General features: G+C 45.0%; 1 protein-coding gene across 2 annotated transcripts in view; it reads left to right on the top strand.

Annotated features, from left to right (window-relative positions):
* The window catches only part of PRKAG2 (protein kinase AMP-activated non-catalytic subunit gamma 2), a 454,044-nt gene that overhangs the window by 401,237 nt on the left and 24,983 nt on the right, over positions 1-27,824 (top strand). Inside the window, exons 1-3 of one of the 2 annotated variants that reach the window (XM_044293638.1) lie at positions 17,707-17,812; positions 23,176-23,257; positions 27,112-27,170. The exons of the other annotated variant lie outside the window; for it this stretch is intronic. Of the exons in view, the coding sequence (XP_044149573.1) occupies positions 17,732-17,812; positions 23,176-23,257; positions 27,112-27,170 (222 nt within the window). The 5' untranslated portion in view covers positions 17,707-17,731. Of the gene's footprint in view, positions 1-17,706; positions 17,813-23,175; positions 23,258-27,111; positions 27,171-27,824 lie in introns of those variants that run through there. 2 annotated transcript variants of the gene reach the window in all.

Below are 27,824 nucleotides of genomic sequence, written 5' to 3'. Positions count from 1 at the left end.
TTTCCCCTACCTGCTGATATTAGGCCTCTTTCACACTTGCGTTGTCCGGATCCGGCGTGTACTGCATTGCCGGAATTACACGCCGGATCCGGAAAAACGCAAGTGTACTGAAAGCATTTGAAGACTGATCCGTCTTCAAAATGCTTTCAGTGTTACTATGGCAGCCAGGACGCTATTAAAGTCCTGGTTGCCATAGTAGTAGTGGGGAGCGCGGGAGCAGTATACTTACAGTCCGTGCGGCTCCCGGGGCGCTCCAGAATGACGTCAGAGCGCCCCATGCGCATGGATGACGTGCCATGCGAACACGTATCCATGACGTCACTCTGGAGCGCCCCTGTGGAGCCGCACGGATGGTAAGTATGCTGCTCCCCCGCTCCCCACTACACTTTACCATGCTGCCAGGACTTTAGCGTCCCGGCAGCCATGGTAACCATTCAGAAAAGCTTAACGTCGGATCCGGCAATGTGCCGAAACACGTTTCGATTAAGGCCGGAATCCGGATCAATGCTTTCAATGGGCATTAATTCCGGATCCGGCCTTGGCGGCAAGTCTCAGGATTTTGGCCGGAGCAAAAAGCGCAGCATGCTGTGGTATTTTCTCCGGCCAAAATGTCCGGTCCGGAACTGAAGACATCCTGATGCATCCTGACCGGATTTCACTCCATTCAGAATGCATTAGGATAAAACTGATCAGGATTCTTCCGGCATAGAGCCCCGACGACGCGAACTCTATGCCGGAAGAAAAGAACGCAGGTGTGAAAGAGCCCTTAGGCGTGAGGGGGGAAGGAATAGGCCATCCGCGTCCTGACACTATATGCAGGGCCCTGTTGGGGTTAGATAGGACTTAGGTTCCTGCATATGAACATTCCTACCATCAGGGTCTGTTCATACTGATGGCAGTCAGGGCTCGGCATAGTGACTCACTAGGTGTGATCATTTCCCTAGGTTCCAGGCCTAATACCTTTTCCCTTCCCTTCTTTGTTTAGTGTGGAGTGTATTTTTTTTTAAAAATTATACATGTGACAAAATCGAGAATCATATATGTGAGCATACATACATTGCCATGAAATGGTACAGAGCAGAAAGAATGTGACACATTTCCATCCAGAGAACAATAAAGAAAAAAGAAAAACAAGTGTCTTCTGATAAAGTGCATTTTTTTCTTACCCACCCCCCACTTAGCATATACCATGAAATATTGCAATATGTGGTATCATGTGGACAGCACGGATTGCATGTGGGAAGGCATTGCAGTGGTAGGTGATGAACACCAAGATCCCCATATTTTATCAAATTTCTGAGGGCACTTCCTATTACCGTACATCACCTTTTCATAAGGTAAAATTTGGTTCACCAGTGCCTTCCACTGACCTATTGTCGGCGGTCTGTCCGCCATCCATCGCAGGGCTATAGCCTTCCTGGCTAGAAATAGGGTTTCTCTTAAGAAGGTGCATACGTACAGGGAACGGGTATCCCCATCCACTATCCCTAGCAGACAAATCTTAGGACAGCAGGGTATCACCTCTGTGATCAGAGTAGACAGAATATCCACTACTTTCTTCCAAAAGGGTTGCACGTACCGGCAGTCCCAGATAAGATGCCAGAAATCCGCATTTTCTTGAGCGCATCTATGGCATCTCGTGTGGTCAAGCCTTCTCATTTTATGTAGCCTGGTGGGTGTTAGATAACTTCTGTGGAGAATGAATAATTGAGTAAGCCTGTTGTTGAGAGAAGGGCGATACAGTTGATGGTGCGCACAAGCCTCAGCCCATTCCTCATCAGTAAGTTGTGACACCCTCTTTCCACCTTATCTCCACCAACAGGGGTTTGGGCCGAAGTTTAAGATCTAGAAGATGCGTGTATAACTTCGAAATCATCCCCCTCGGTCCCTGTGTCCTGAGAATGCCTATCAATGGGTATTTGGAAATTGCCTTCACTGCCCCTTGAAATTGAGCTTGGAGGGCGTGACGTAGCTGTAGGTACCTATAAAATTGGGGCCTTAACACCCCAAACTTCTCCTGGAGCTGAAAGAAGGAATGAAGGACCCCTTTCTCATACAAATCCCTTAGAGTGAGAATGCTGCAGTTTTCCCAGATAACCCTTCCTTCACAGTGTCTCAAGTGAGGGAACATAGGATTGTCCCATAATACTATATCGTCAGGGAAGTCTCGGTATTGTTGGAGTTTGGCAGCTCTCCACACCAGTGTGGAGTGTATTTACCATCCTGCGCCGTGACACCTACCTCTTTAATGACAGGACTGTCACGGATAAAATGCGTTGGTGCCTCCAATAGTGGAGCATTATACTCTCCTCACAGGCACAGCAGGCTCCACGCTGTTCTCACCCAAAGTTTTTAATGTTAGTCATTGTGTGAAAAGCACTAAATATTTAATGTATTTATGTAGGAAAAGGGACACGTGTTGCTGGATGTGCGGCATCTTCTTTCATGGTTTATCAGCCATTCAAAAGTACAAAAAGGTTTCCTGCATACTAGGTTTAAATTTGGGTCATATTAAGGCTACTTTCACACTAGCGTTCGATCGGATCCGTTCTGAACGGATCCGATCATAATAATGCAGACGGAGGCTCCGTTCAGAACGGATCCGTCTGCATTATATTGGCATATAAAAGCGAAGTGTGAAAATAGCCTCGGACGGATCCGTCCAGACTTTCAATGTAAAGTCAATGGGGGACGGATCTGCTTGAAGATTGAGCCATATTGTGGCATCTTCAAACGGATCCGTCCCCATTGACTTACATTGTAAGTCTGAACGGATCCGCTCGCCTCCGCACGGCCAGTCAGCTGTCCGCCTGTCCGTGCGGAGGCGAGCGGAGCGGAGGCTGAACGCCGCCAGACTGATGCAGTCTGAGCGGATCCGCTCCATTCAGACTGCATCAGGGCTGGACGGAAGCGTTCGGGTCCGCTCGTGAGCCCCTTCAAACGGAGCTACTTTCACACTAGCGTTCCGTTTGAAGGAGCTCACGAGCGGACCCGAACGCCTCCGTCCAGCCCTGATGCAGTCTGAATGGAGCGGATCCGCTCAGACTGCATCAGTCTGGCGGCGTTCAGCCTCCGCTCCGCTCGCCTCCGCACGGACAGGCGGACAGCTGAACGCTGCTTGCAGCGTTCAGCTGTCTGCCTGGCCGTGCGGAGGCGTGCGGATCCGTCCAGACTTACAATGTAAGTCAATGGGAACGGATCCGCTTGAAGATGTCACCATATGGTTCAATCTTCAAGCGGATCCGTCCCCCATTGACTTTACTTTGAAAGTCTGAACGGATCCGCTCAGGCTGCTTTCACACTTAGAATTTTTTCTAAGTTATAATGCAGACGGATCCGTACTGAACGGAGCCTCCGTCTGCATTAATATGATCGGATCCGTTCAGAACGGATCCGATCGAACGCTAGTGTGAAAGTAGCCTAAGCAAGTAATTTTTTTTAGCGGTTTTGTCCCATAGACATCCATGATTTTTTATTTTTTTTTCCTGTTCTGCTTGAGAACAAAATGCAAGTGGCAGTGTGCGTTAGGCTACTTTCACACTTGCGGCATAGTGATCCGGCAAGCAGTTCCGTCGCTGGAACTGCCTGCCGGATCCGGCAAAACGCATGCTAACTGATGGCATTTGTAAGACTGATCAGGATCCTGATCAGTCTGAAAAATGCATTGAAATGCTGGATCCGTCTTTCCGGCATTTATTTTTTTCACCTTTTTCTTTTCAGTCTGCACATGCGCCTTTTTCCTGCGGCATTCCGGTATTTTGAATACATTCCTATGGAAAAAAAATGCTGGATACGGTATTCAGGCAAGTCTTTTTTTTTTTTTTTTGGTCTGGAGGTAAAACCATAGCATGCTGCGGTTTTATCTTTTGCCTGATCAGTCAAACAGTCAAAAAGACTGAACTAAAGACATCCTGATGCATCCTGAACGGATTGCTCTCCATTCAGAATGTATGGGGATATGCCTGATCAGTTATTTTCCAGTATAGAGCCCGAGGACGGAACTCTATGCCAGAAAAGAAAAACGCAAGTGTGAAAGTACCCTTACACGTGTAACGGCTTTTTTTCATGCTGCTTTACGGAGGAAGTGACATTAGGTACCCCCCCCACTTTCCTATATAAATATTGCAAGGCTTAGAAAAAATACGTGTTTTTCAAGACTTTACAGCCCCATACATTGTATAGCGGTTGTGCCTGGTACCAGAACTTCTATGTGTCTGAGCTGCGCCTAGGCCACGTGGCCGATTAACTTGTCGTCGCTGGGCCTAGAAAAAGCAGAGAGAAGGCCACAGGGGTCCCCACAGATTTGAATACTGATGACGTATCCCACCCAGAAAATCTCTTAAATGGGGAAATTCTTCATCCACACCGTCAGTGACTTCACAATTTCTCTAGTCTGGGCTAGTATATCGGCGCTGTGCTCAGTCAATGGGGGCGATCTATCAAAACAAATGTAAAGTAAAACTGGCTTGGTTGCCCATAGCAACCAATCAGATTCCACCTTTCATTTTTCACAGCTCCTTTATAGAGTCTGGTTGCTAGGGGCAACTAAGCCAGGTTTCCTTTACATTTGTTTGATAAAGGTGTATTTGCAATTTCAGTAGACTAATGACCAGTTACGCCATGTTATATCAAGTCTTTATGATTTTCGAGATCTCTGCTTGCTGTTTTTCAATGGCTGACTTCCAGTGAGGAAGAACCTGTCCTGGTCATGTGATGGACACACGGGTGGCAGTGATCAGAGCTGAGCACCTGGGCCCACGTCCATGACCAGGACTGGAGGTCAGCCATGAAGGTTTCTTCTGAATGACAAGAAGCAGAGACCTTTATAACCATGAGGGAATTGGCACAGAAGCATATTGGTAAATTGTCTAACTTTAATTATACAGTAAGGTTTTTTTGTTAACCCTTTAATTCCCATTACAAACACTTTAATTCATTTTGTAAGCCATAACTTTGTATAGACTTGGGGACCAATAGTGACAGTCAGCCTGTCCACTTGCTTCAGCTGCACTATAATTTTCTGCTCTGAAGGACTGGCAGGTTGTCCGTTCTCCACATCTACGACAAGTTGACTCTGAGGCTGGAGGACGATTGGATGCATTTCTGGCCACACGACTTCTAGGTAGGGCTCTTTCACACTTGCATTGTTCTTTTCCGGCATAGAGTTCCGTCCTCGGGGCTCTATGCCGGAAAAATCCTGACCAGGATTATCCCCATGCATTCTGAATGGAGAGAAATCCGTTCAGGATGCATCAGGATGTCTTCAGTTCACGACCGGAACGTTTTTTGGCCGGAGAAAATACTGCAGCATGCTGCGCTCTTTGCTCCAGCCAAAAATCCTGAAGACTTGCCGCAAGGCCGGATCCGGATTAATGCCCATTGAAAGGCATTAATCCGGATCCGGCCTTAAGCTAAACGTCGTTTCGGCGCATTACTGGATCCGACGTTTAGCTTTTTCTGAATGGTTACAATAGCTGCCAGGACGCTAAAGTCCTGTTTGCCCTGGTAAAGTGTAGCGGGGAGCGGGGGAGCAGTATACTTACCGTCCGTGCGGCTCCCGGGGCGCTCCAGAGTGACTTCAGGGTGCCCCACGCGCATGGATGACGTGATCGCATGGATCACGTCATCCATGCGCATGGGGCGCTCTGACGTCATTCTGGAGCGCCCCGGGAGCCGCACGGGCGGTAAGTATAATGCTCCCTCGCTCCCCACTACTACTATGGCAACCAGGACTTAATAGCTGCCATAGTAACACTGAACGCATTTGAAGACTGATCCGTCTTCAAATGCTTTCAGTTCACTTGCGTTTTTCCGGATCTGGTGTGTAATTCCGGCAAATGAGTACATGACTGATCTGGACAACGCAAGTGTGAAAGAGCCCTTAGTAGAGCTTCCCTGGGCTGATGAGGCAGCTGGCATATAAGGCATATTATAGATCAGGCCGTGTGGGGTATGATTTATGCTTGTGTATATATCATAATAAATCATCTGCACTCCCCATCGCTGGTCTTAACCTAGTTTGTATGATGCATATATTATTTAGAACTGGAACATCCAGATATGTGATCTTCCGTCCCTAGTTGATATTCTGCAGATGAACGCTGTACATAATGCATGGAAGCGAGGGAACCCTTTGTAACCAACCCTTTGCAGTCCACAGATCTAAAAATACAGATGTGGCCTGTGTGCCATCTGCATTTTTTTTTTTGCAGACCTACTGATGTCTGTGGACCTCATTTTGCGGACTTATTGGATCTTTTTGTGGAACAGACACACGGATGCAGGAGGCACATGGGTGATCCGTGTGCTTTCCACATCCGTGTATCTGTTCCAGAAAGGGATAGAACATGTCTGCAAAAAATAAATGTGGACCACCCATGGGTTCTGCAAAAAATGCAGGTACGATATCTGTATTTCATGGATCCGCAATCTGTGAACCGAAAAAATACATATGGTCGTGTGCATGAGGCCTAAGATGGGTTGTCCCATCGGAACATACAGTATATGGCTACGCATGTGGCACCCTGTTCTTGTGATAGGGACTCAAACCTATTGGACATTTATGGCCTATTCTATCAATGTGCCGTAAATGTCCAAGTGGAACAAGTTCTTTAAAGGGGTTGTGTACCTTTTTGTGGGATTTTTGGCAAACCACCCCCTCTTGGGCAGACTGGAAAAGCATACTTGCCTGCTTCTCCACGCTGGCTCCCTGCTCCTTCTCTTCCCAGCCTCGGCTATTCCGCTGCGCTCCCACAAAATTTGCTCCACTGGTCAATTTCTGCTGTGGATGCGATCTGCAGTATTTTAGTCACATGTATTTACCCTAAGGCCTCTTTCAGACGGGCGTGTCCTATGCGGAAATCGTACTGCGTTTTGTGAGTGATTTCCCGTTATGGACACCGCTCTTTTCACAGGAGCACAAGGCGTTATGCTGATTTATAACACTGTGTGTCTCTGCATGACCTTGCATCTACTGAATTACACAGACCGCATTATGTCAGTACAATTCAGTAGATGCAAGATCACACAGCATTTTAAATCAGTATAATGCCGGGCGCTCCTGCGAAACGAGCGGTGTCCCATAACTGACAACAGTTATTTTCGCACAGGACATGCTCATCTGAAATTGGCCTGCTCACCAGACATGTCTCCAGTAAGAAGTACTTGTATTCCTCATAAAATAACTATTTTGGAGCGTCTTTTTTAGTACCCTACATTGTGACATTCCTCTTTTATTCCTCTTTGAAATTAGTAACACATTAACAAACTTTTCCCGTGTCAGTAGGATGTCTGACCATTATAGCTGGTAGATGGGCAAAAGTGAAAGTCGGCCATCAGAGTTATTGCTGGGCTAAAAATGAGGGCCACGGAGTGCACTGCTTTGGTTAAACCCCAAAAAGACCAATTACACATACAGGTAAAACTTGAAAAATTTGATTATTGTGAAAAAGTTTATTTATTTCAGTAATGCAACTTAAGAGGTGAAACTAATATGAGAGAGACTCATTACATGCAAAGCGAGATATTTCAAGCCTTTATTTGTTATAATTTGGATGATTATGGCTTACAGCTTATGAAAACTCCAAATTCACAATCTCAGAAAATTTGATTATAACATGAAATCAATAAAAAAAAATGTTAAATAGAAAAATATAGGACCTCTGAAAAGTGTAATCATGCATATGTACTCAGTACTTGGTTCGGGCCCCTCAATGTGGCGTGGCATGGATGCGATCAGCCTATGGCACTGCTGAGGTGTTATGGAAGACCAGGATGCTTCAGCCTTCAGCTCTTCTGCATTGTTCAGTCTCATGTCTCTCATCTTTCTCTTGGCAATGCCCCATAGATTCTCTATGGGGTTCAGGTCAGGTAATCCCAGGGTCATTGAACCAGGTTTTGGTACTTCTGGCAGTGTGGGCAGGTGCCAAGTCCTGCTGGAAAATGAAGTCACCATCTCCATAAAGCTCGTCTGTGGAAGGAAGCATAAAGTGCTCCAAAATCTCCTGGTAGACGGCTGTGTTGACTCTGGACCTAATGAAGCACAGTGGACCAACACCAGCAGATGACATGGCTCCCCAAATCAACACAGACTGTGGAAACTTCACACTGGACTTTAAGCATCTTGCATTGTGTGCCTCTCCATTCTTCCTCCAGACTCTTGGTCCTTGGTTTCCAAATGAAATGCAAAAGTTGCTCTCATCAGAAAAGAGACTTTGGACCACTGAGCAACAGACCAGTTCTTTTTTCTTTACCCCAGGCAAGACGCTTCTGACGTTTGTTGTTCAGGAGAGGAGTGACAAGAGGAATATGACATCTGAAGCCCATGTCCAGGATCTGTCTGTGTGTGGTGGCTCTTGATGCACTAACTTCAGCCCCAGTTCACTCCTTGTGAAAGTCCCCAACACTTTTGAATGGCCTTTTCCTGACAATCCTCTCCAGGCTGCGGTCATCCCTGCTACTTGTGCACCTTTTTCTTCCACACTTGTCCCTTCCACATAACTTTCTATTAATGTGCTTGGATACGGCACTTTGGGAACATCCAACTTCTTTTGCAATTACCTTTTGAGGCTTTCCCTCCATAAGTGTCAATTAGGGATCGACCGATTATCGAAGTTACTGATTTTATCGTCCGATATTTATGATTTTTAAAGTTATTAGTATCGGCATCTAACCTTGCCGATAATACGTCCAGCGCGCTATCACAGAACATGCACGCGCTGCTGTCAGCGCGCTCATGTTCCCTCAGCAGCACAGTGGAGAAGGGGTCACGCTCTCTCTCTCCCTGTGCCGCGCTGCCAATGAGGAGAGACGGGAGGAGGAGGGGTGGGCGCACTGCACCACCAATGATAATTAACCACTAATACAAATACAGGAGGCGGTGCCCAGCCTATATGACAGGAAGCTGCAATCAGCGGCAGTTAACCCCTCAAGTGCCGCACCTGAGGGGTTAACTGCTTGAGCTGATCGCAGCTCCCTGTCAGAGGCAGAGTGCCGGCTATGTGATTCGGCGACCCGACCCACCAGCCTCCTGTATTAAACGTTAATTATCATTGGTGGCTCAGTGGACCTTCCCCAGTATTCAAATCATTGGTGGCTCAGTGCACCTTCCCCAGTATTCAAATCATTGGTGGCTCAGTGCACCTTCCCCAGTATTCAAATCATTGGTGGCTCAGTGCACCTTCCCCAGTATTCAAATCATTGGTGGCTCAGTGCACCTTCCCCAGTATTCAAATCATTGGTGGCTCAGTGCACCTTCCCCAGTATTCAAATCATTGGTGGCTCAGTGCACCTTCCCCAGTATTCAAATCATTGGTGGCGCAGCAGGGAGAGTGTGAGGTCCTATTCACCCTAATAGAGCGAATAGGACAAGGAATTAAGAGCCCAGTTTCTAGCCCCTAAGGGGGAAAATAGTTATTAAATAAAAAGTAAAAAAATGAAAAAAAAAAAATATATATATATATATATATATATATATATATATATATATATATAATCATCCCATTTCACAATTTTACATATAAAATATATAAACAATAAATAAACATATTACTTATCGCCACGTCCGTAAAGTACAAATTATTAAAATATTTTAAAAAAAATCTCCTATGTGGTGAACGCCGTGAACAGAAAAAAAAAAAATTTAAAAATGAAAATGCACAGAATTACTGTATAAGTTGTCGGCTATCTGCCTGAAAGTTCACAGGTTATCGGTATCAGCTCTAAAAAAAAAAATATTGGTCGATCCCTAGTGTCCATGATGGTTTTCTACACAACTGTCAGGTCAGAAGTCTTTCCCATGATTGTGATTCCTACTGAACCAGAATGAGAGACAAAATTGAAGGCTCAGGGGGTATGGATTAATTAGCGGACTAGAGTTATACTTTGAGCCTAGAATATTGAACCTTTTCACAATATTAAAATTTTCTGAGATTGTGACTGGGATTTTTATAATAAGCCATAATACATCCAAATTATAACAAATAAAGGCTTGAAATATCTCGCTTTGCATGTAATGGATCTATCGCATATATTAGTTTCACCTTTTAAGTTGAATTACTGAAATAAATGAACTTTGCACAATATTCTAATTTTTCAAGTTTCACCTGTATAACCGGCTCTCAACGCAGTGGCGGATCCAGCCTGGTCTCGGGAGGGGCACTTCCAGATTATTTTCTGTCTGCCGCCACAAGACTACACAGTGTAGAAGTATACTGTACATTGTGTGGCACAGTGTAGAGGTATACTGTATATTGTGTGGCGCAGTGTAGGCTATATGTGTATAACAAACATATTTTACATGAACCCTTACAGTTACTTGGCTTGGCCCTTGGGGATCTCGGACAACACTTGGCCGGGGGCTCGGTGGAGCTGATGTGTTTTATTCTAATGAGAAATATTTCATAAGGATTTGGAGAATGGGCAGAGGGATAGCAGAGCATGGGGGAGTAATAAAGCCCACCATAATGCCCCCCCCCCCCCCAGTAGAAATAATTCACCTTATGTGACAGTGCAAAAAATACCCCCTTTTAATGCCTCCAGTTGAGCTAATGTCCCCATAGTGCCCCCATAATGTGCCCCATCATGTGCCAGTAACAAGAGGCAGCCCCCCCCCCCCCCATCATGTGCCAGTAACAAGAGGGGCCCCCCCAATCAGGCATATGAGGTGAGCGATGAGTGAATAAATTAGCAGTGGGTCGGTGCTGAGCTCAAGGAGAAGGGGTTCGGCTGGGCTCCAACAGAAAGAGGGACAGCCCCTTGGGCTCCTTATTTAGGTAATATGCATAGTAATAAAAGCGATTTTATAGACAAATTACAAGACACAGCGCAGTAATACTAGTATATTGTAATATAAATCATGGAGACTGATGTGGTCATGTTAACAGCTCAGTAAGTGAAATCCTGGTGACAGAATCCCTTTAAAATTATGCAAATTAAAGGGCGACTATAATTTATTTTATTAAAGGGGTTGTCCCATTAAGACAACATATCCCCTATTCACAGGGTCACAAGAGCAGGGTCGAATGGAGTTGCGGACAGGCATGTGTGTTTACCACTCCATTCAATTCTATAGGACCGCCATAGATGGCCCTCAGCTATATACAGCAGCCCAATACAGCGGCAGCACGCATGCATAACAGCTGCTCCATTCAAATGGGGGGAGCACAGGCCCTCATTCTGGTGATTTGTTGGGGCCCCAGTGGTCGGACTTCAAGCTGATCGCACACTTATCAGGGGATCAGTTGTCTTAATGGGACAACCCCTATAAGCCTCCTGTCTTCACGTCTTCCCACGATTTATCATTGTAATGTTGTGATTAGCAATGTCTTTGCAAGTAACTGACCTTGTAATGCCCGGTCCATGATCCGGCCTCTACACAGATTGTTGGTAGAAATCTGTATACTGCTCTGCTCTTTGTGTATACGGATTTCTATCTATCTCCCTGACTTTAGACTAAACCTAAGGGCGTTATCATGGCGGCCCCCCAGGGTTGAACCCCTATACAGGGAACTGGCCGCTGCCTCTTGGAATAGTCCCGAGGTGGTTGGGTGCTAACTAGGGATGAGCGAATAGACTCCGATTCACATAAAACTTTGTTTGAATACTGTACGGAGCGAGTTCGGGAAAAGGTTTTTAACAGTAGGTTAATTTTTGAAGTCATTACACGAAGTCTCGTGAGACTTCGCAAAGTAATTTCGGCTCATCTGAGCCGATACATTCTAATACTGTACGGAGTGCTCGCTCCGTACACAGGGCTCCAGACTTAAAAAATATCAAGGAGCCATTGGCTCCTAACCTGAAAAATTTAGGAGCCAAATTTGAAATACATATAATCATGGTATAATAAAAAAAGACATGTCTTACCTAGGGTTGTCACGATACCATAAAAAAGTATTGTGATATTTGATACCACGTGAAAAAAGTAACACCAAAAAAGCCGCGTGCATTCCACATTTTATGGAACGTCTGGACCATAATAGAACAGTCCAATCCTAATTTTTGTCGGGACAAGGTGACTAAAATGTCAAGTTGTTTTATTTTTTCTGTTACGGCGTTCACCATATAGGAGATATTTTTAAATATTTTAATAGTTAGCACTTTTTGGGTGTGGCTATGTAATAATTTGTTTATATATTTTATATGTAAAATTGGGAAAGAGAGTGATTTAAACGTAATATTTTTGTGTTGTGTGTGTGTGTGTGGTTTTTTTTGTTTTTTTTTAATTTTTTATACTTTTTATTTAATAACTATTTCCCCCCTTAGGGGCTAGAAGCCTTGTCCTATTCACCCTAATAGAGATCTGCGCCACCAATGATTCTACTTTATATTACTGGGGTTAAGGGGGGGGGGGCGCGCAATGCACCGCCAATAAATATAGTTTATGCCTGAATACAAACACAGGCTGCGGGTGCCGGCCATATCCCATACCCGGCTTCTATGACTATCCCCTCCTCCTCCCTGCTATCAGTCCATTGGTAGCAGCGGCGGTACAGGGGGGAGGGACTGCCACCCCGTGCTGCTGAGGAGAACATGTCAGTTTAATTTGTGTGTTGAAGAGGCAGAGCAGCGGAGGGTCTAGGCGCAAATGGCGACAAGACTACAAAGTAGCCATCTGGAGCCCTGGTACAGTATTCAAACAAAGTTTTATGTGAATCGACTTTGGTTGTTTCATCTGAAGTCGATTCGCTCCTCCCTAGTGGTAACCCATAGGGCTCAGAGACACTTGGTCAAAAAACAGGCAGAGGTCAGTAATGCTAGATCTACAGAGACCTTAGTGCTCAGGCAAGGAAGTGAGGTCAGAGGAACAGCTATACGGGTGAGCTCATTAGTCAAGCAGTTGAGAACTGAATCAGAAAGGGCAGTAACTCCTGCAGTGCTATAGGGGAAAGCCTCACTTGAGTTTTGGCTACACATCGATCTTGGTCGCGTGACAGCTGTCGTGTCCAAGGATGCAATGCTATTATAGAAATGAATGGGGTCGCAGCACGGATACTGCAACCCTAGAAGCGCAAAAAATCACTCAGTGTAGATTCAATGCTGCTGAATTTTTGAGCAATTCTGGGATCGTGGCAAGCGCGAGTCCTTCTGCCACCCCATTCATTTCTATGCAAGCACTGCTGCTCTGTGATCCCACTGTGAGCCTTGGGCGCTGAACCTTAATGCTCACACAGGAACAGGGACTCAGAAGTATGACGGCCAGACAGAAGCTAAGTGAGTGATGTGGTGCCCATGCCCACCTCGATAGCGGGAAGGAGGTGGGCACATGGCGGCCCCACATCTACATTGTGATGCTGCACCCTCAGCACAGCAAGGACTTTGTGATGTGAGAAATGGTGCCAGGCAGAGATGATAGACGAGGAAAGTGGGACTTTGCTGGTGAACGAGGCACTGCTGAGGTGGTAGGCCCTGTTTGGATTGGATGCCATCAGTGTCACAGATGGGAACACTCCTTTAATTCTATCTGTACAACACAAGGGCGGCACATCATTGTAAATGCGTTTTGGGCCTGGCAGAGTCTGATTGTTATATATGGTTTCTTATGTTTTTACATTTTGCTTTGCCCTGATCTTTTTGCATAGTTCTGTGTGGTTTTTATGTTGTTTTAATGTTGTAATTGTCATATCTATTTATGCATTACCAGATAATTCCCTGTAACAGCAGAGTAAACCTAGATTGTCAGGAAATTTAGTTTTGCATGATCCATTAGCAGTAAATAATAAAATCCATTCTTCCCCATTTTGAGATGCATCGAGATCCTGCTATACGTGTAAGTGCTGCAGTGTTTGCCGCAGCAGCCAGTCTCCCCTGTTCTACTGATCGCTGTTTATTGCCCACTCCAACAAATTACTATCACACTCGGCCAAGTTCAGGTTTAAACACAATGGGATTACATAGTTGCATTATTTTTTTTCCATCGTGGGATATTTGCTATTGGAGAAATGTGAGGAATTTGAAGCTGGTAGCCGCTGGTTGAACAGATGGCAGCGGTGACGGAATCCTCTGTGTAACCACAAGTGGCCCTTCCTGTGACATGATGGCATAGATGAGATTCTTATTTTGGATGGGCAGCCTGTCACAGCGAAGAACGCTTGTCAGTTCTTTGGACGGTTTCCTTGTGCTTTGCAGATTTCATGCATTGAAGGGGGGAGATCTGTGTCCTAAGTGACGTGCTGCAGAAATCCACAGCATGCTCGTTTTTTTCCCCCTACATGTGGTTGAGCTTTGAAAGCTCCATCTACGTGTATTGTACTGGACTGCGTTGCAGAGTCAGAACCACAGGTGAATTCAGCCTAATGCCTCATGCACATGAACGTATTTTCTTTCCGTGTCTGTTCCACTATTTTTGTGAACCGTATGGATAAGAGAGTACTTTTCTATTAGGGGCCAGCTGTTCCATTCCGCAAAATACTGAATGCACACGGATGTTATCCGTGTTTTGCAGACTGCAACATACGTATAGTCCTGTGCAGGGACGGTGCAAGGATTTCTGCCAACACAAGTGAAGCTACATTTTGGCGACCCCCTCGGTGGGAGTGATATAACATGGAGGGGGAGAAAAGTGACATGGGGTGGGATGAGAAATGTGACATAGAAGGGGGAGAAATGTGACATGGGGTGGGATGAGAAATGTGACATTTCTCCCCCTCTGTCATTCCCCCCCCATCCTCCCCTCTATTAATGTTGTGTAAAAAAACATTCTGCTCACCTGGCCCTGGTTCCATCTGCAGCAGCTCCCCTTCTCCTCTGTGTGTGGTCCTGGTATCTTCTCTCTGGCTCCCAACAAGTTTGAGGACCTTTCCCACTCAGCCAATCAGTGGCCGCAGCTGTGTCACGTGTCAGGCCAGTGGCTGGCTCATCGCGAAATCACTGGCCTGACACGTGACACAGCTGCGGCCACTGATTGGCTGAGTGGGAAAGGTCCTCAAACTTGTCAGGAGCCCAAAGAGAAGATACCAGGACCACACTGAGAAGAACAGACCCCCCCCCCCCTTTTGGCTCGGTGTCTCTGCGCCCTAAGGCAGCCACTTGGTCTGCCTTATTATAGCGCCGGGCCTACTCTCACTATAGCAAATATGTCAGACGTCCCGAGAAGTACGGACGTTTCCGCGACAGGTGGCAGGAGATCTGTGAGACTGGCAACACATGGTTTGATCTGAAATGTTTTCCTTTTGGATCAAATGACGTCTGTTTCTGGTGCTTGCCACAACTTCTTTCCCCAGGTGTGGCTATTGTGGTCACTTTACCTTCTCTATTTATTGTTGTTTCTTCCACTATGTATTGCGGTTTGTAGCTTCTGTTGGACTTGTGGTTAGCTTGTGTTTGGTTCTCTGCTGAGTTCCTGGTGCTACCAAAGCTTTATTGAAAAGTGTAGCTTAAGGGAGACTCCTGTTCGTCCTTCCCTTTGGAGGAACAGGTAGACTCAGCCCTGACATTATTTCCAGGGTCCTATAGGGCGAGATAGGATTCTAGGTATCCGGTGTATGAACTTGCCTACATTTGGGGCCTGTTCATACTGGGAGTCTGTCAGGACTGGAGTTAGGGTTTTCTCTAGGAGATGTCCATCTTCCTTCCCTAGTTTCCAGGCCTTGTTCTGGTATCCCCTTTTCCTCCCACACACGAGTGTGACAAAATAGCATTTATCATGTAGAGAAAGTTAATACAAGACACTTAATAATGTATTGTGGTTGTCCATATTACCTCCTTTGCTGACTGGATTAATTTTTCCATCACATTATACACTGCTTGTTTCCATGGTTATGACCACCCTGCAGTCCATCAGTGGTGGCCGTGCTTGCACTGTGTGTGCTACCACTGTCCTGACCACCAGAGAAGCTGACGCTTTTTTTTTTTCCTATAGTGTTGCAAGCACGGCCACTGCTGATGGACTGCAGGGTGGTAGTAGCCATGGAAATGAGCAGTGTATAATGCAATGGTTTTTAGAGATCTCTGGGGAACAGATTTGCAGCAGCCGCTGTATCTGGAAATACATTGCAGATTTCCTTTTTCAGCTAGTCAGAAATAAAATCGTGTGTTTCTTAGAGCAGATTCTCTGGGCAGGCGGAAATATCCCAGGAACAAAACTAATTATCTTAATTGCCAAAAAGTATGGTAATTATAGGAAAGCAAAGCATCTGTGGATTAAGATTTTATTTTTTATTTTTTTCCCCCATCACAAATTCCTTGTCATAATGCAGAATGTTTGTTTTCCCCTTTTTTCTGCACTTGTTCTTATTAGCATTTTAGCACCAGATGAAATAGCTGCGTTAGCCTGTAATGACTGTCCGGCTGAGACCAGACGGTGTGGCTAGCTGCAACATTTTGCTATGGCCATCTAGTCTCGCCCTCTAACCCAGAAGCTGCAGCACGTACTCATGGCTGGACAATGGGCATAAAGGCCCACAAGACCAGTGATGCCCAACCTACGGCCCTCCAGCTGTTGTAAAACTACAACTCCCACCATGCCTTGCTGTAGGCTGACAGCAGTAGGCCACCTGGCATACTGGGAGTTGTAGTTTTGCAACAACTGGAGGACCGCAGGTTGAGCATGCCTGCACAAGACCATTATTGGGATCCAATCCTGATCCTCAAAAAATGCACACAGACACATTCATTTCTGTGGGTCCATAATAGAATGGATGTCATCCGGGTGCTGTCCTCATCCGTGCAGCTGTTCCGTAAATTATAGAACGTGTCCTTTTTGCGGACAAGAATAGTCAGTTCTGTTAGGAAAATGGGCCATGCACAGGACCGGTATCCGTATTTGGCAGATCCACGCTATACGGACTGCAGAATCCATACGTTCGTGTGCATGAGGTCTAAGACTGGTGTATAAAATTTTTAGAAGTACAATCATGTACTATACAAAAGAAAGTAGTCCTTGATTGCTTCTGCTATGTCCTCTGTTATGCTTCCCTGTCTCTGAACCAACAAGCAATGCCTTTTGTCTGTAGAACTAAAGGGCTTTTCCAATAAAGAATATTCTACAGTTTTCAAACCAGCGCCTGGATCTTATTTATTTGTCCGGCTCACTGAGAAGGCCGCACATGCTCAGTTTCAGCTTCTTCTCGAGCTGTGATAGAGATGGAGCTGCCGCCGAAAGGACAGGCCTCCCGAGCTGCCGCCGAAAGGACAGGCCTCCCGAGCTGCCAGCTTGATATAAACCTAGCAGAGCAATACATGGGGAGATCTGTGGACCCATGTGAGGTACAGGGCTGCTTCTGGCTTTGTTAGAAAGAGATTGTCATGTACTATATGGTGTCTGATTTTCATTTTTTACATTAGTCATCAGCCCCTTTAAGAAAGTGCGTTTCATTCCCGATCCATGCACCGAGGAGTCAGTATGTGGCCGTATGCAGACTGGTGTGATTTTCTGTAGGGAATCGGGCAGGAAGGGAACCATGCGGAGTTGGGAGACCCTTCAAACATGATGTGAAGAGACTTGATTAGATTGGATGATTAGCTGGATAGATGAATGGATGATGGATGGATATTCTAAAAACTATAAGCGTATTTATATATGAGACCTAAAGTGTCTTGTGTCACAGCGCCCCCCACAGATCTAAGTATCATGCACAAAAAATAATGATTAAACCAGTTGTCCTACCACCCAAGAACTTTTTGCTCCAAGAACAGATGATATGGATCCATGTGGCTGCAGTATGGATTGTGTGTGTACAGTACTAACAGTGACTTGTATCTTCTAGCTGTTGAAGAATCGGAGGGTGAGATATACATGCGCTTCATGAAATCCCACAAGTGTTACGACATTGTGCCCACCAGCTCCAAGCTCGTTGTGTTTGACACTACCTTACAAGTGAGTTCTCATCCGTATAATGTCTACCTTTGTATCTCGGAGTTGATCTGTTGAATTGTGACAAAATTAGGGATTATTCCTTGGTTCTCCAGAGGCATGAATAAGATAGGGTGCAGATGGCCTATTAGGGCATATGACTGCCATGGAAGGTGGTCCACTGTATGAACCAGTCCCCTCTGGCAGACTATAGCCAGCCATGTAAGACTACACTTCCACCTCTGCGGAGAGCAGATGTGGGGCACGGGACCTGCAGGCTATACTTCTGTACTGTTATGAACATTAATGTGTTGGTTTGCGGTAGGGCGGTGATATTTAGTTGTTCAGGTCTGTTGTAGTTGATTATTCCCCTTCTTACACAGCATCTAGTATTGACCTCAACTGTCCTCAGATACAGTCTGATGATTTCGACATGCAGTTTTTGTGGTCAGTGATATATTGACAGACAATTTGCAGTATATTTTGAGATTTATCAGTGGATCAATTGACACCCTATTACCTTGTGTAACATCCAGCCAATCATGTCAGTTAACAGTGGTCAGTGTATGTTTTAGCCAAGTCGCGCACGAATATGTATAGGGGTGTCAGGAGGAATAGCTTTGGCCAAAGGAGTGTCCAGCTGACACCGACCTAGTGTGTGTGGCCGACAGGTTTCTCTCCTGACTCCCCCATTCACATACACATTCGGTTTAGTCGAAACTTGTATGTGTATTCAAGGGGAGAGGGGAGAAAGCTGCAGACAGTTCTGGCGACGGCTTATCTCCTGGAAGAACAAAAGGATTAGGTGAAAAAATCTATTTCACCCGATCCTTCTCTACCCAACATCATCTGTTGGCGAGCAGGGAGCTCTTTAGCGCCTCCGGGAAGGGACGGGACGGTCTCCTACTTTTTGACTACAAGTTTATTTGGATTTGTTCATTGTTTTTGCTTTAAGATGTGTTTACTTTGTACATGAAAGATTTATTCTTGTCAGGGATTTCTCATTCAAAGCCGGCATCCTTCCTGTTATTCTCTCAAATCTTCAAGGAACGGAATTCCCTTTGCTGGGTTTTAACAGTCTTCAAAGCCAGTTCTAGACTTGTAAGCTTCAGGCTGGGTTGCTGCACTGCATTCTGTCTTTTATGCAGTTTTTTTTTCTTTCTAATTCTCATGTTTTGTTCGGTTTGTAGGTCAGAGTTTATGTTGTGTCTTGTGCTGACTTGACCACAAAATGTTTTCTTATCCGTTATTAACTGCAGCTTCATTTCTGTTGATGTGGTGTAGAGAACATCCCTCAGTACAGCTCAGATAACATCTAGATTATTAGCTCCTCAGTCTGCAGTGATGTCATTAGATCCTCGTGGATTAATTGGCTGGATCTTCTTGTAGAACTTGAAGAGGACCTTTCACCACTCCTGACATGCCTGTTTTAATAGCTTCATGCATTCCCCATGTAATACCAATTCTGGAGCATCTATTCTTATGGCTCTATGTTGTGTCATTCCTTTATTATTTCTACTAGAAGTTATTAATTAATTGCTAGCAGTCTGCAGTAAGGGTACAGAGGGCAGGTAACCAGTTGGGGGGATGTTCCCACACAGCTTGAAAATGGGAGCACTGATTGGATAGAGAGTCCCACCCCCAACTGGTTTCCTCCCCTCTGTGCCCTTACTGCAGACTGCTAGCAATTCATCCATAACTTCTCGTAGAAATAATGCAGGAATGGCACAACATAGAGCTATTAGAATAGAGGCTCCAGAATTATTACATGGGGAATGCATGAAGCTATTAAAACAGACATGTCCGGAGTGGTGAAAGGTCCTCTTTAATTGGTTTGGACACATTACTGTAAACTTGAAGAGCTAATCACTACTGGAAAGAAGATTTAGAACCAAAAATAAGAAGTCCCCAAGACCTCTAATAGACATAACAAAGTTGGGTGTCAATAGCAAATTTCTAGGAACATTGGGCAACTGGCTGTAGCCTGCATTTAGGCCAGTTTCAGAAGCCGGAGTATTAATCCATTTTAGCATTCATATTATGGAACTAATGGCTGAACCTCCAGGAATTCTAAAAGGACAGGGGCTGAGTTCATAAGACAGACTGTTTAATAGATAAGAATCCCTGCCATCTCGTAATACTGGGTTCATGGGTTCACCTCCGACTTGGTCAGTATCGTTCCGCATATGTACTGATATGTTATCCCGATGCTTGCATCAAATTGCTAGCAAAAGTAGTCAGGTTATCTTAAGAAGGCTTAAAGTAAACCTGTCATGTGGGTATTTGTATATAATGAGTTATATTATAATCTATCATGAAACTATTAAAAAGTACCTTAGATTTATTCACTTACTGGTGTTACAGATGGTTAGACCCATAATACACACACAAAGATGCCACGCGCCGCATGCTAATGAGCTGATTTGAGTCCAGCGTGCCGTCTAACTTTGATAGGAGTCCAGCGTTTGTTTGTTTTTTAAATCAGCGCTGTAGCCACTCCCCTATTCACTTGTTCAGAAGCTCAAAATCCTGCGCATGCGCACTGTCTGATCAGTGTAATGACGCACATTCATAGCTGAAAGTAAACTGGGCATGCGTCAGCTCATCCTCCCTTCCGGTGGACCAGCACAAGCAGGAGTTATTTGGCAGGCAGAGTGTACATCTCGGGTAAGCGTTCTCCTGCTTGACTTGTACTGTGCAGTGGGTGGGCAGCAGCCAGCCTCGCTGTTCAGACTCTCCCTGCTGCCCCACACCTTATTTGGTTTTGCATTTAGAACATTACACTAATCAGACAGCGTGCATGCGCGGGATTTAAGACTAGAATTCGTGGCCAGAATAAAAAAAAAGCTGAGTGTAGATGATAAAAGGGGCGTTGTTTATTACGTCATTCATTCATTTTAATAATTGTCCGGAAAATGAATAACAGGGAATGCAAAGGTACTATATTACTAAGGTAAAAAAAGGGGGAGGAATATACTATTGAAATTAGTAATTATAATAAGGGCTAGTTTGTTCATGGGGTGATAAACACATGATAGGTTCCCGTTAAATATGTGTAAGATAAGGAAGTGGAGAGCAGGGGGACCCAGGCACCATTAGAATAGCAGTGGCGGGGGATATAGGCGAGGTGAGTATAAGCTCCTTTACCGTTTCTAACGGTTGGCAGGCCATGGAGTATGGTTTTAATTGCACTGGTTAATGCTTTAAGGCCTCTTTCACACTTGCGTTGTCCGTATCCGGCATGTACCCCATTTGCCGGAATTACACGCCGGATCCGGAAAAACGCAAGTGAACTGAAAGCATTTGAAGACTGATCCGTCTTCAAAATGTGTTCAGTCTTACTATGGCAGCCAGGACGCTATTAAAGTCCTGGTTGCCATAGTAGTAGTGGGGAGCGGTATACTTACAGTCTGTGCAGCTCCCGGGGCGCTCCAGAGTGACGTCAGAGCGCCCCTGCGCATGGATAACGTGCCATGTGATCACGTCATCCATGCGCGTGGGGCGCCCTGACGTCACTCTGGAGCGCCCCGGGAGCCGCGCGGACGCTAAGTATGCTGCTCCCCGCTACACTTTACCATGGCTGCCAGGACTTTAGCGTCCCAGCAGCCATGGTAACCACTCTAAAAAAGCTAAACGTCGGATCCGTCAATGCGCCGAAACGACGTTTAGCTTAAAGGGAACCTGTCACCGGGATTTTGTGTATAGAGCTGAGGACATGGGTTGCTAGATGGCCGCTAGCACATCCGCAATACCCAGTCCCCATAGCTCTGTGTGCTTTTATTGTGTAAAAAAACTGATTTGATACATATGCAAATTACCCTGAGATGAGTCCTGTACGTGAGATGAGTCAGGAACAGGACTCATCTCATGTTAATTTGCATATGTATCAAATCGTTTTTTTTACACAATAAAAGCACACAGAGCTATGGGGACTGGGTATTGCGGATGTGCTAGCAGCGATCTAGCAACCCATGTCCTCAGCTCTATACACAAAATCCTGGTGACAGATTCCCTTTAAGGCCGGATCCGGATCAATGCCTTTCCCATGGGCAGTAATTCCGGATCCGGCCTTGCAGCAAGTCTTCAGGATTTTTGGCCGGAGCAAAAAGCGCAGCATGCTGCAGTATTTTCTCCGGCCAAAAAACGTTCCGGTCCGGAACTGAAGACATCCTGATGCATCCTGAACGGATTTCTCTCCATTCAGAATGCATTAGGATAAAACTGATCAGGATTCTTCCGGCATAGAGCCCCGACGACGGAACTCTATGTCGGAAGAAAAGAACGCAAGTGTGAAAGAGCCCTAAGCTGGGCATACAAATTAATGTAACATTGGCCGTCTGACCATCTTATGTGTATTAAAGGGATACTACCATCAGATTGTTTGACATATTAACAGCCTATATGTGAATCTTCTATGTCATGTGTTTTTTTTATGAATAGTGCAATGCTGTACTGTGAGCATCTTTATCTAGGTCTACCAAGAGAAAAATAATGCTGTCATACGATTAACCAAATTCTACTAATCTACTATTATACTAACAGATAGCATCTTCCCTTCATTGCAGCAGTAAACTGACAATAGGTTACTTATCTGTATAGGAGTTGTATCTCTGTGCTGACTGATGCAGAAGGACAATATTTTGTATTTTATTTTTTAATGTACTGCTGAAATGATTTTTTATTTATTTTTTAATTCTTTAAAAAAAAACATTTCTAATGGATGTGTTCCTTTCATCTCCAGATTTGGGGGTGGAATCGGGCAACTTGAATTTTTATCAGACCTGATCCTCTGCTCTGAAGGGAGATTTCTCCTCTCCAGACAGATTGTGTATGCGTTTGGGGATGGAGGGGATCAGGAGGAATAACTATTCGGGTGAACCTCTACTGTTCGAGTGACACAGGGTGCATTGATGTATGGACATGTTAAAGGCGGTTTTCTGGGTGTTTAATATTAATGACCTACCCTCAGGGGAGGTCTGACACCCCCGCAGATTAGCTGCTTGTGGAGGCTGTGGCACCCCCGGTAATCAACATGGCCCCCTCTTGTCTTACCAAGTACCACTCTGTCGTTTGGATAGTGGCTATGCATTGTATTGCAGCTCGGGTCCATTCACTTGAATAGGACTGAGCTGCTCCTAGGCCATGTAACTGATGAATGTGCCGTCACTGGCCTAGGAAGATGCTGCGGCCTCATCTGATCGGAGGGGATCCCGGGAGTTGGACCTCTACCGATCAGATATTGATGACGTCTCCTGAGGACAGGCCATCAGTGTTAAGCACCCAGAAAACCCCTTTAATGCTGTATAAATGATGTGAATTGCTTTTAACGACTATTCGTAATTAAGAACGTCCCAGTGTTGCCAAATCTCCATTTATTCCCTCTGCAGGTAAAGAAGGCCTTTTTCGCGCTGGTAGCTAATGGCGTAAGAGCTGCTCCGTTATGGGAAACGAAAAACCAGAGTTTTGTAGGTGAGCTCCAGTCCAGCAGCAGTTATATCCGTTCTGCATTAGTTCTTTCTTAGGTCAATTTTTTTTTTAACATTATTTTATTTTTTGCACGTCGTATACATGTAAGTTAATGAACGAATGATGCACTGTAGAATTTTCTTGGCATAATAACTGGATCGTTCTGTGATGATTCATCACACTGGATGCGCTGACGCTCAGCCTTAGTCCCCATTCACACGAATGTATTTTTGGTCTGCATCTGATCCGCATTTTTTTGTGGACTAGGTGCAGACCCATTCATTTCAATTGGGCTGTTAAAAAAATTATTAAAATACGGACAGCACACCATGTGCACTCTGCATCTGTATGTCCATTCCGCAATGCCGCGAAGATAGAACGTGTCCTATTCTTGTCTGTTAGGCATTCTTGCAATGGGTCTGCAAAAAAAACAAAAAAAAAACGGATGCAACACTGACATCACACAGATGTCGTCCATATTTTTTGCTGACTGCAAAATACATACAGATGCGTGAATGAACCCTAAGCCTTACTTTTAGTTCCACGTGCCCTGGCACAACGCCTGAAAAGCATACAGCTGAGTGCAGGGCACACAGGGTAAAAATGTCTTGCTTACTGACCGCTAATTTTGGGATTTATATTTAAGTGTTGAATAAAAGCTTTTGTGCCTGTTTTTACAGATGATAATTGGACCATCATCCTCTTTAGCTGACATTTTCTATAATGGTACTAAATATGCCTTTTTTTCTGTTACTGGCTGTTTTTGGAGGGTCCATAAATGTTTTGGGGTCTGGCGGCTGTTTATCAGGGGCTCTTCTGGGATTGGACACCGTGCAGCAGTTATTTTTCCAGAAAGATTTTGTCTTGCGTATCTGAATCCGAGGCTGCAGTTCAGTGTAGTGTGACCTGCGCTTTAAGGCAAGGCTTTTCCTTCTGCCTTTTTAGGGCACGTTTAGTTTACAGAGGAGGAGGCAGGTCCCATACTGTCCCACTAATGACAAGAGCTGTGTACACCGGAGAGACACAGAAACGAAGCTGCGAGAAAGCAGAAACCATACAAGCAAACCAGGGGGGCTTCCGGAAGCCAAGCTGTCCTAAATCAGCTCGAAGGGAAGCCTGCAATGGGAAACCAGCTTTCCCTGTGTAATAATGCAGAGCAATGGTAAAAAATATCTTCTTCTCATTATTGGGGTCTATTCACACATCCGTGTGTGTTTTGCGGATCCGCAAAACACGGACAGCGGCAATGTGCGGTCCGCATTTTGCGGACCGCACATTGCCGGCACTAAGAGAATATGCCTATTGTCTGCTATTGCGGACAAGAATAGGACATGTTCTATTTTTTTCAGGATTGGAATTGCGGACCCGGAAGTGGGGGTTCGCAATTCTGATCGGGGCCGCTATGGGTCCGCAATTCCGTTCCGCAAAATGTGGAATGGAATTGCGGATGTGTGAATGGACCCTTAAAGTCATTGGGCCGAGCATGGGTTTCCTCACAGAACTATATAGAAAGTGAGGAGCTGCTAACTTCCTATGTCGCTGCACATCTGTGGGGTGTAAACTGCTGCTATGGAGACAGAGTTAAATACCGCTCTCCTCTGATCTGGAATGTGGGTTTGGAGAGGTCCTTGGAAAAAGATGTTGATAAAAGACGTCTATATAAAAATAACTCCCTCTCAAAGGCCAAGACGGCTCACATAGTATAGCATATAGTTAGTTGTCTTTTACCCTCAGGCTTTGAGCTCCCCCCCACCCTCCGGCTCAGAGCTTGCCACTGATGGTAAGCAGTGCCTTATCTCTGTGCATCATAAGGCCACCTTAGGCTAGGGCTAAAAGACCCTAAACTGTACTGTTGTGGCATATCAATCTGTAAATATCACCAGACCTGCCCCCTGCTGCTGAGGAGGCCCCCGGCTGGTCATGTATGGGGTATGTAAACACTCCATGTCCATAGGATGCAGGATAGCGATGGTCGTGTGATTTAGCCAATGCTTTCTCGGCTGTTGCCGACCACATCCTCTTGAACAGTAACGGAGTGCCTTCAGCACATGCGCAGATATAGTTGGGTTATTTTTGCATCAAGTAAAAAAGTTGGATACAGTCAGGGATATACTAGTTTATTTTCATTGTAGTGTTACAATGCCCGTACGATGACTAGTAAAGTCGGCTAAACCTGACTATTTTGGCTGGACAGGCGGACTATCTTATGTGTGTGACGAGGTGATGTTGGATGGGGACTGATGGATCGGTCATGCTAAATTTCAGCGACTGATCCTTTTGATTACAGGAGAGATAAGCCACTGCCAGAGCCCCTTAGGGTCCGATATTCAGGCAGGACAAACGCCGATCATACATGATAGTCGGCGCCCATTACACAGGTCGATACATGGTGAATGGGAAAGAAAGCATTGTTACTGCAGTCGTTCTTCCCCCATTCAGGTCTATTGATTATTGGCAGTACGTTTCTGATTACATAGAGAGATATGCTGCCGATATTCGGGCATCTGTTGTCCTGAAGGACGCAAATCAGAGCTTGCTTCTTTATCGGCTGATTGGAGGCACAATTATATTGGCCAACTCTAGGGAATGAGCACCCTATGAACACTCCCCAACAATTGGCCCGAAAATCGTCCAGTATAATAGCGCCTTTACTCCCCATTGAGCCATGTATGCATGTATATGGGGGAGGTGGAAGGAATAGTGGTCAGCCGACAGCCAGTGATGGCTTACGGTCATGTTTAGGCCTCAGAGGGGTCATTAGTCAAAGGGATAAATAATCTTATTGTTATTTCCATAATTGGCCTCCGTTCTATTGCTTGGCGAGAGCAATACAACTCCATTGTATTTAGAGGTCTCGTTATGTCGAACATCTAGACCCTGTTGTTGACGAACATGTTAGATTACATAGGTATGAAGCCAAGTATATACATTGACCACGGGATAGCATGGACAAGACCTCCACTAGTCAGTACAGCCCTGAACTTTACAGCTGAGATGCTGAATTAAAGGGAACCTTTCACATTTAAAGGGGTTGTCTCACTTCAGCAAATGGTGTTGTTTATCATGTAGAGAAAGTTAGTACAAAGCACTTACTAATGTGTTGTGATTGTCCATATTGTTTCTTTTGCTGACTAAATTCATTTTTTCATCACATTATACCCAGATTGTTTCCATGGTTAGGACCACCCTACAATCCATCAGTGGTGGCTGTGCTTGCACACTATAGGAAATGGCGCTGGATTATGCACACTCCTGCCGCCCCAGCCACCAGAGAAGCCGATGCTTTTCCTATAGTATGCAAGCACGACCACCGTTGCTGGATTGCAGGGTGGTCGTAACCCCTGGATAATGTGATAGAAAAATTAATCCAGCCAGCAAAGGAGACAATATGGACAATCACAATACATTAGAAAGTGGCTTATATTAATGTTTAAATATTTATAAATGCCATTTGCTGACGTGAAACAACATGCTGATTGAGTCAGTGTGATGCAGAGCAGGACGAGCTAAGCAGATGATTATATATATATATAATATAATTTTTTTTTTTTCTTCTAATTTTTTTTTAATTTTTTTAAAGTTTCAGCATAACTTAACATACATTTAGCTTTTTGGGGGATTTAGGAGTCCAGTGGGCGGTCTGATTCACTCATTCATAATGTTCCCTGTGTGACTATGCACATAAGAGATCGCGTTCAGTTACGGAATACAGTAGGCCCGTCCACTGGACTATATAGCAATCTTCTCAGCCCCTCCTGCCCTATAACATGCCGCCTGCAGAAAGCACTGCATTTTCCATGTCTTCCTTTTTAAATGGGAAAAGAGGCTCCATTAATTCATATTGTGCTTTATTTCAGGAATGTTAACAATTACAGACTTCATCAATATATTGCATCGATACTACAAGTCTCCAATGGTAAGTACCATCCCTTGCTCTATTTAGTGGCTCTTGGATTTTAAGGCGTTTTGAGAAATTCGAGCTTTTATACAACCTGTGAAAGGAAGATTGTCACCACTACTGACCATTCCATCGCACCACAGATTCCGCAGTCTTCTACACCGGAACAGATGCTCTTGAAACATCAGTTATTTCTTAAGGTGACCATAGTAAATTGATGTATATGGAGAACAAAGGTTGACCATATGGTGTAATCCCTCAGAAGAGCTAGTATAGCATAAATTGCTAAAAAAAAAAAGTTACTGCTGCCTATGATAGAAGGGTGTCAAATCAGACAGGGCATCACTACTTGCGTAGCCAGAGATGGGTCAGAGTGCCCATGCTGACCCCTGTACGCTACCTAAAGCTCCTACAAATGGGCAAGTATCAGAATTGGACCATGGGTCAATGGAAGATGGTGGCCTGGTCTGATGGATCATGTTTTCTTTTACATCATGTGTACGGCAGGGTGTGTGTTGCTTACTTGGGAAGAGATGGCACCAGGATGGGAAGAAGACAGGTTGGTGGAGGCAGAGTATTGCCCTTGGTATTGTTACATAGTAACATAGTACATAAGGCCAAAAAAAGACATTTGTCCATCCAGTTCGGCCTGTCATCCTGCAAGTTGATCCA

Source organism: Bufo gargarizans, chromosome 5, assembly GCF_014858855.1.
Source record: "Bufo gargarizans isolate SCDJY-AF-19 chromosome 5, ASM1485885v1, whole genome shotgun sequence".
Lineage (NCBI taxonomy): Eukaryota > Metazoa > Chordata > Amphibia > Anura > Bufonidae > Bufo > Bufo gargarizans.
Note: the sequence above shows the minus strand (reverse complement) of the source record. Positions and strands in the feature narration are given on the sequence as shown.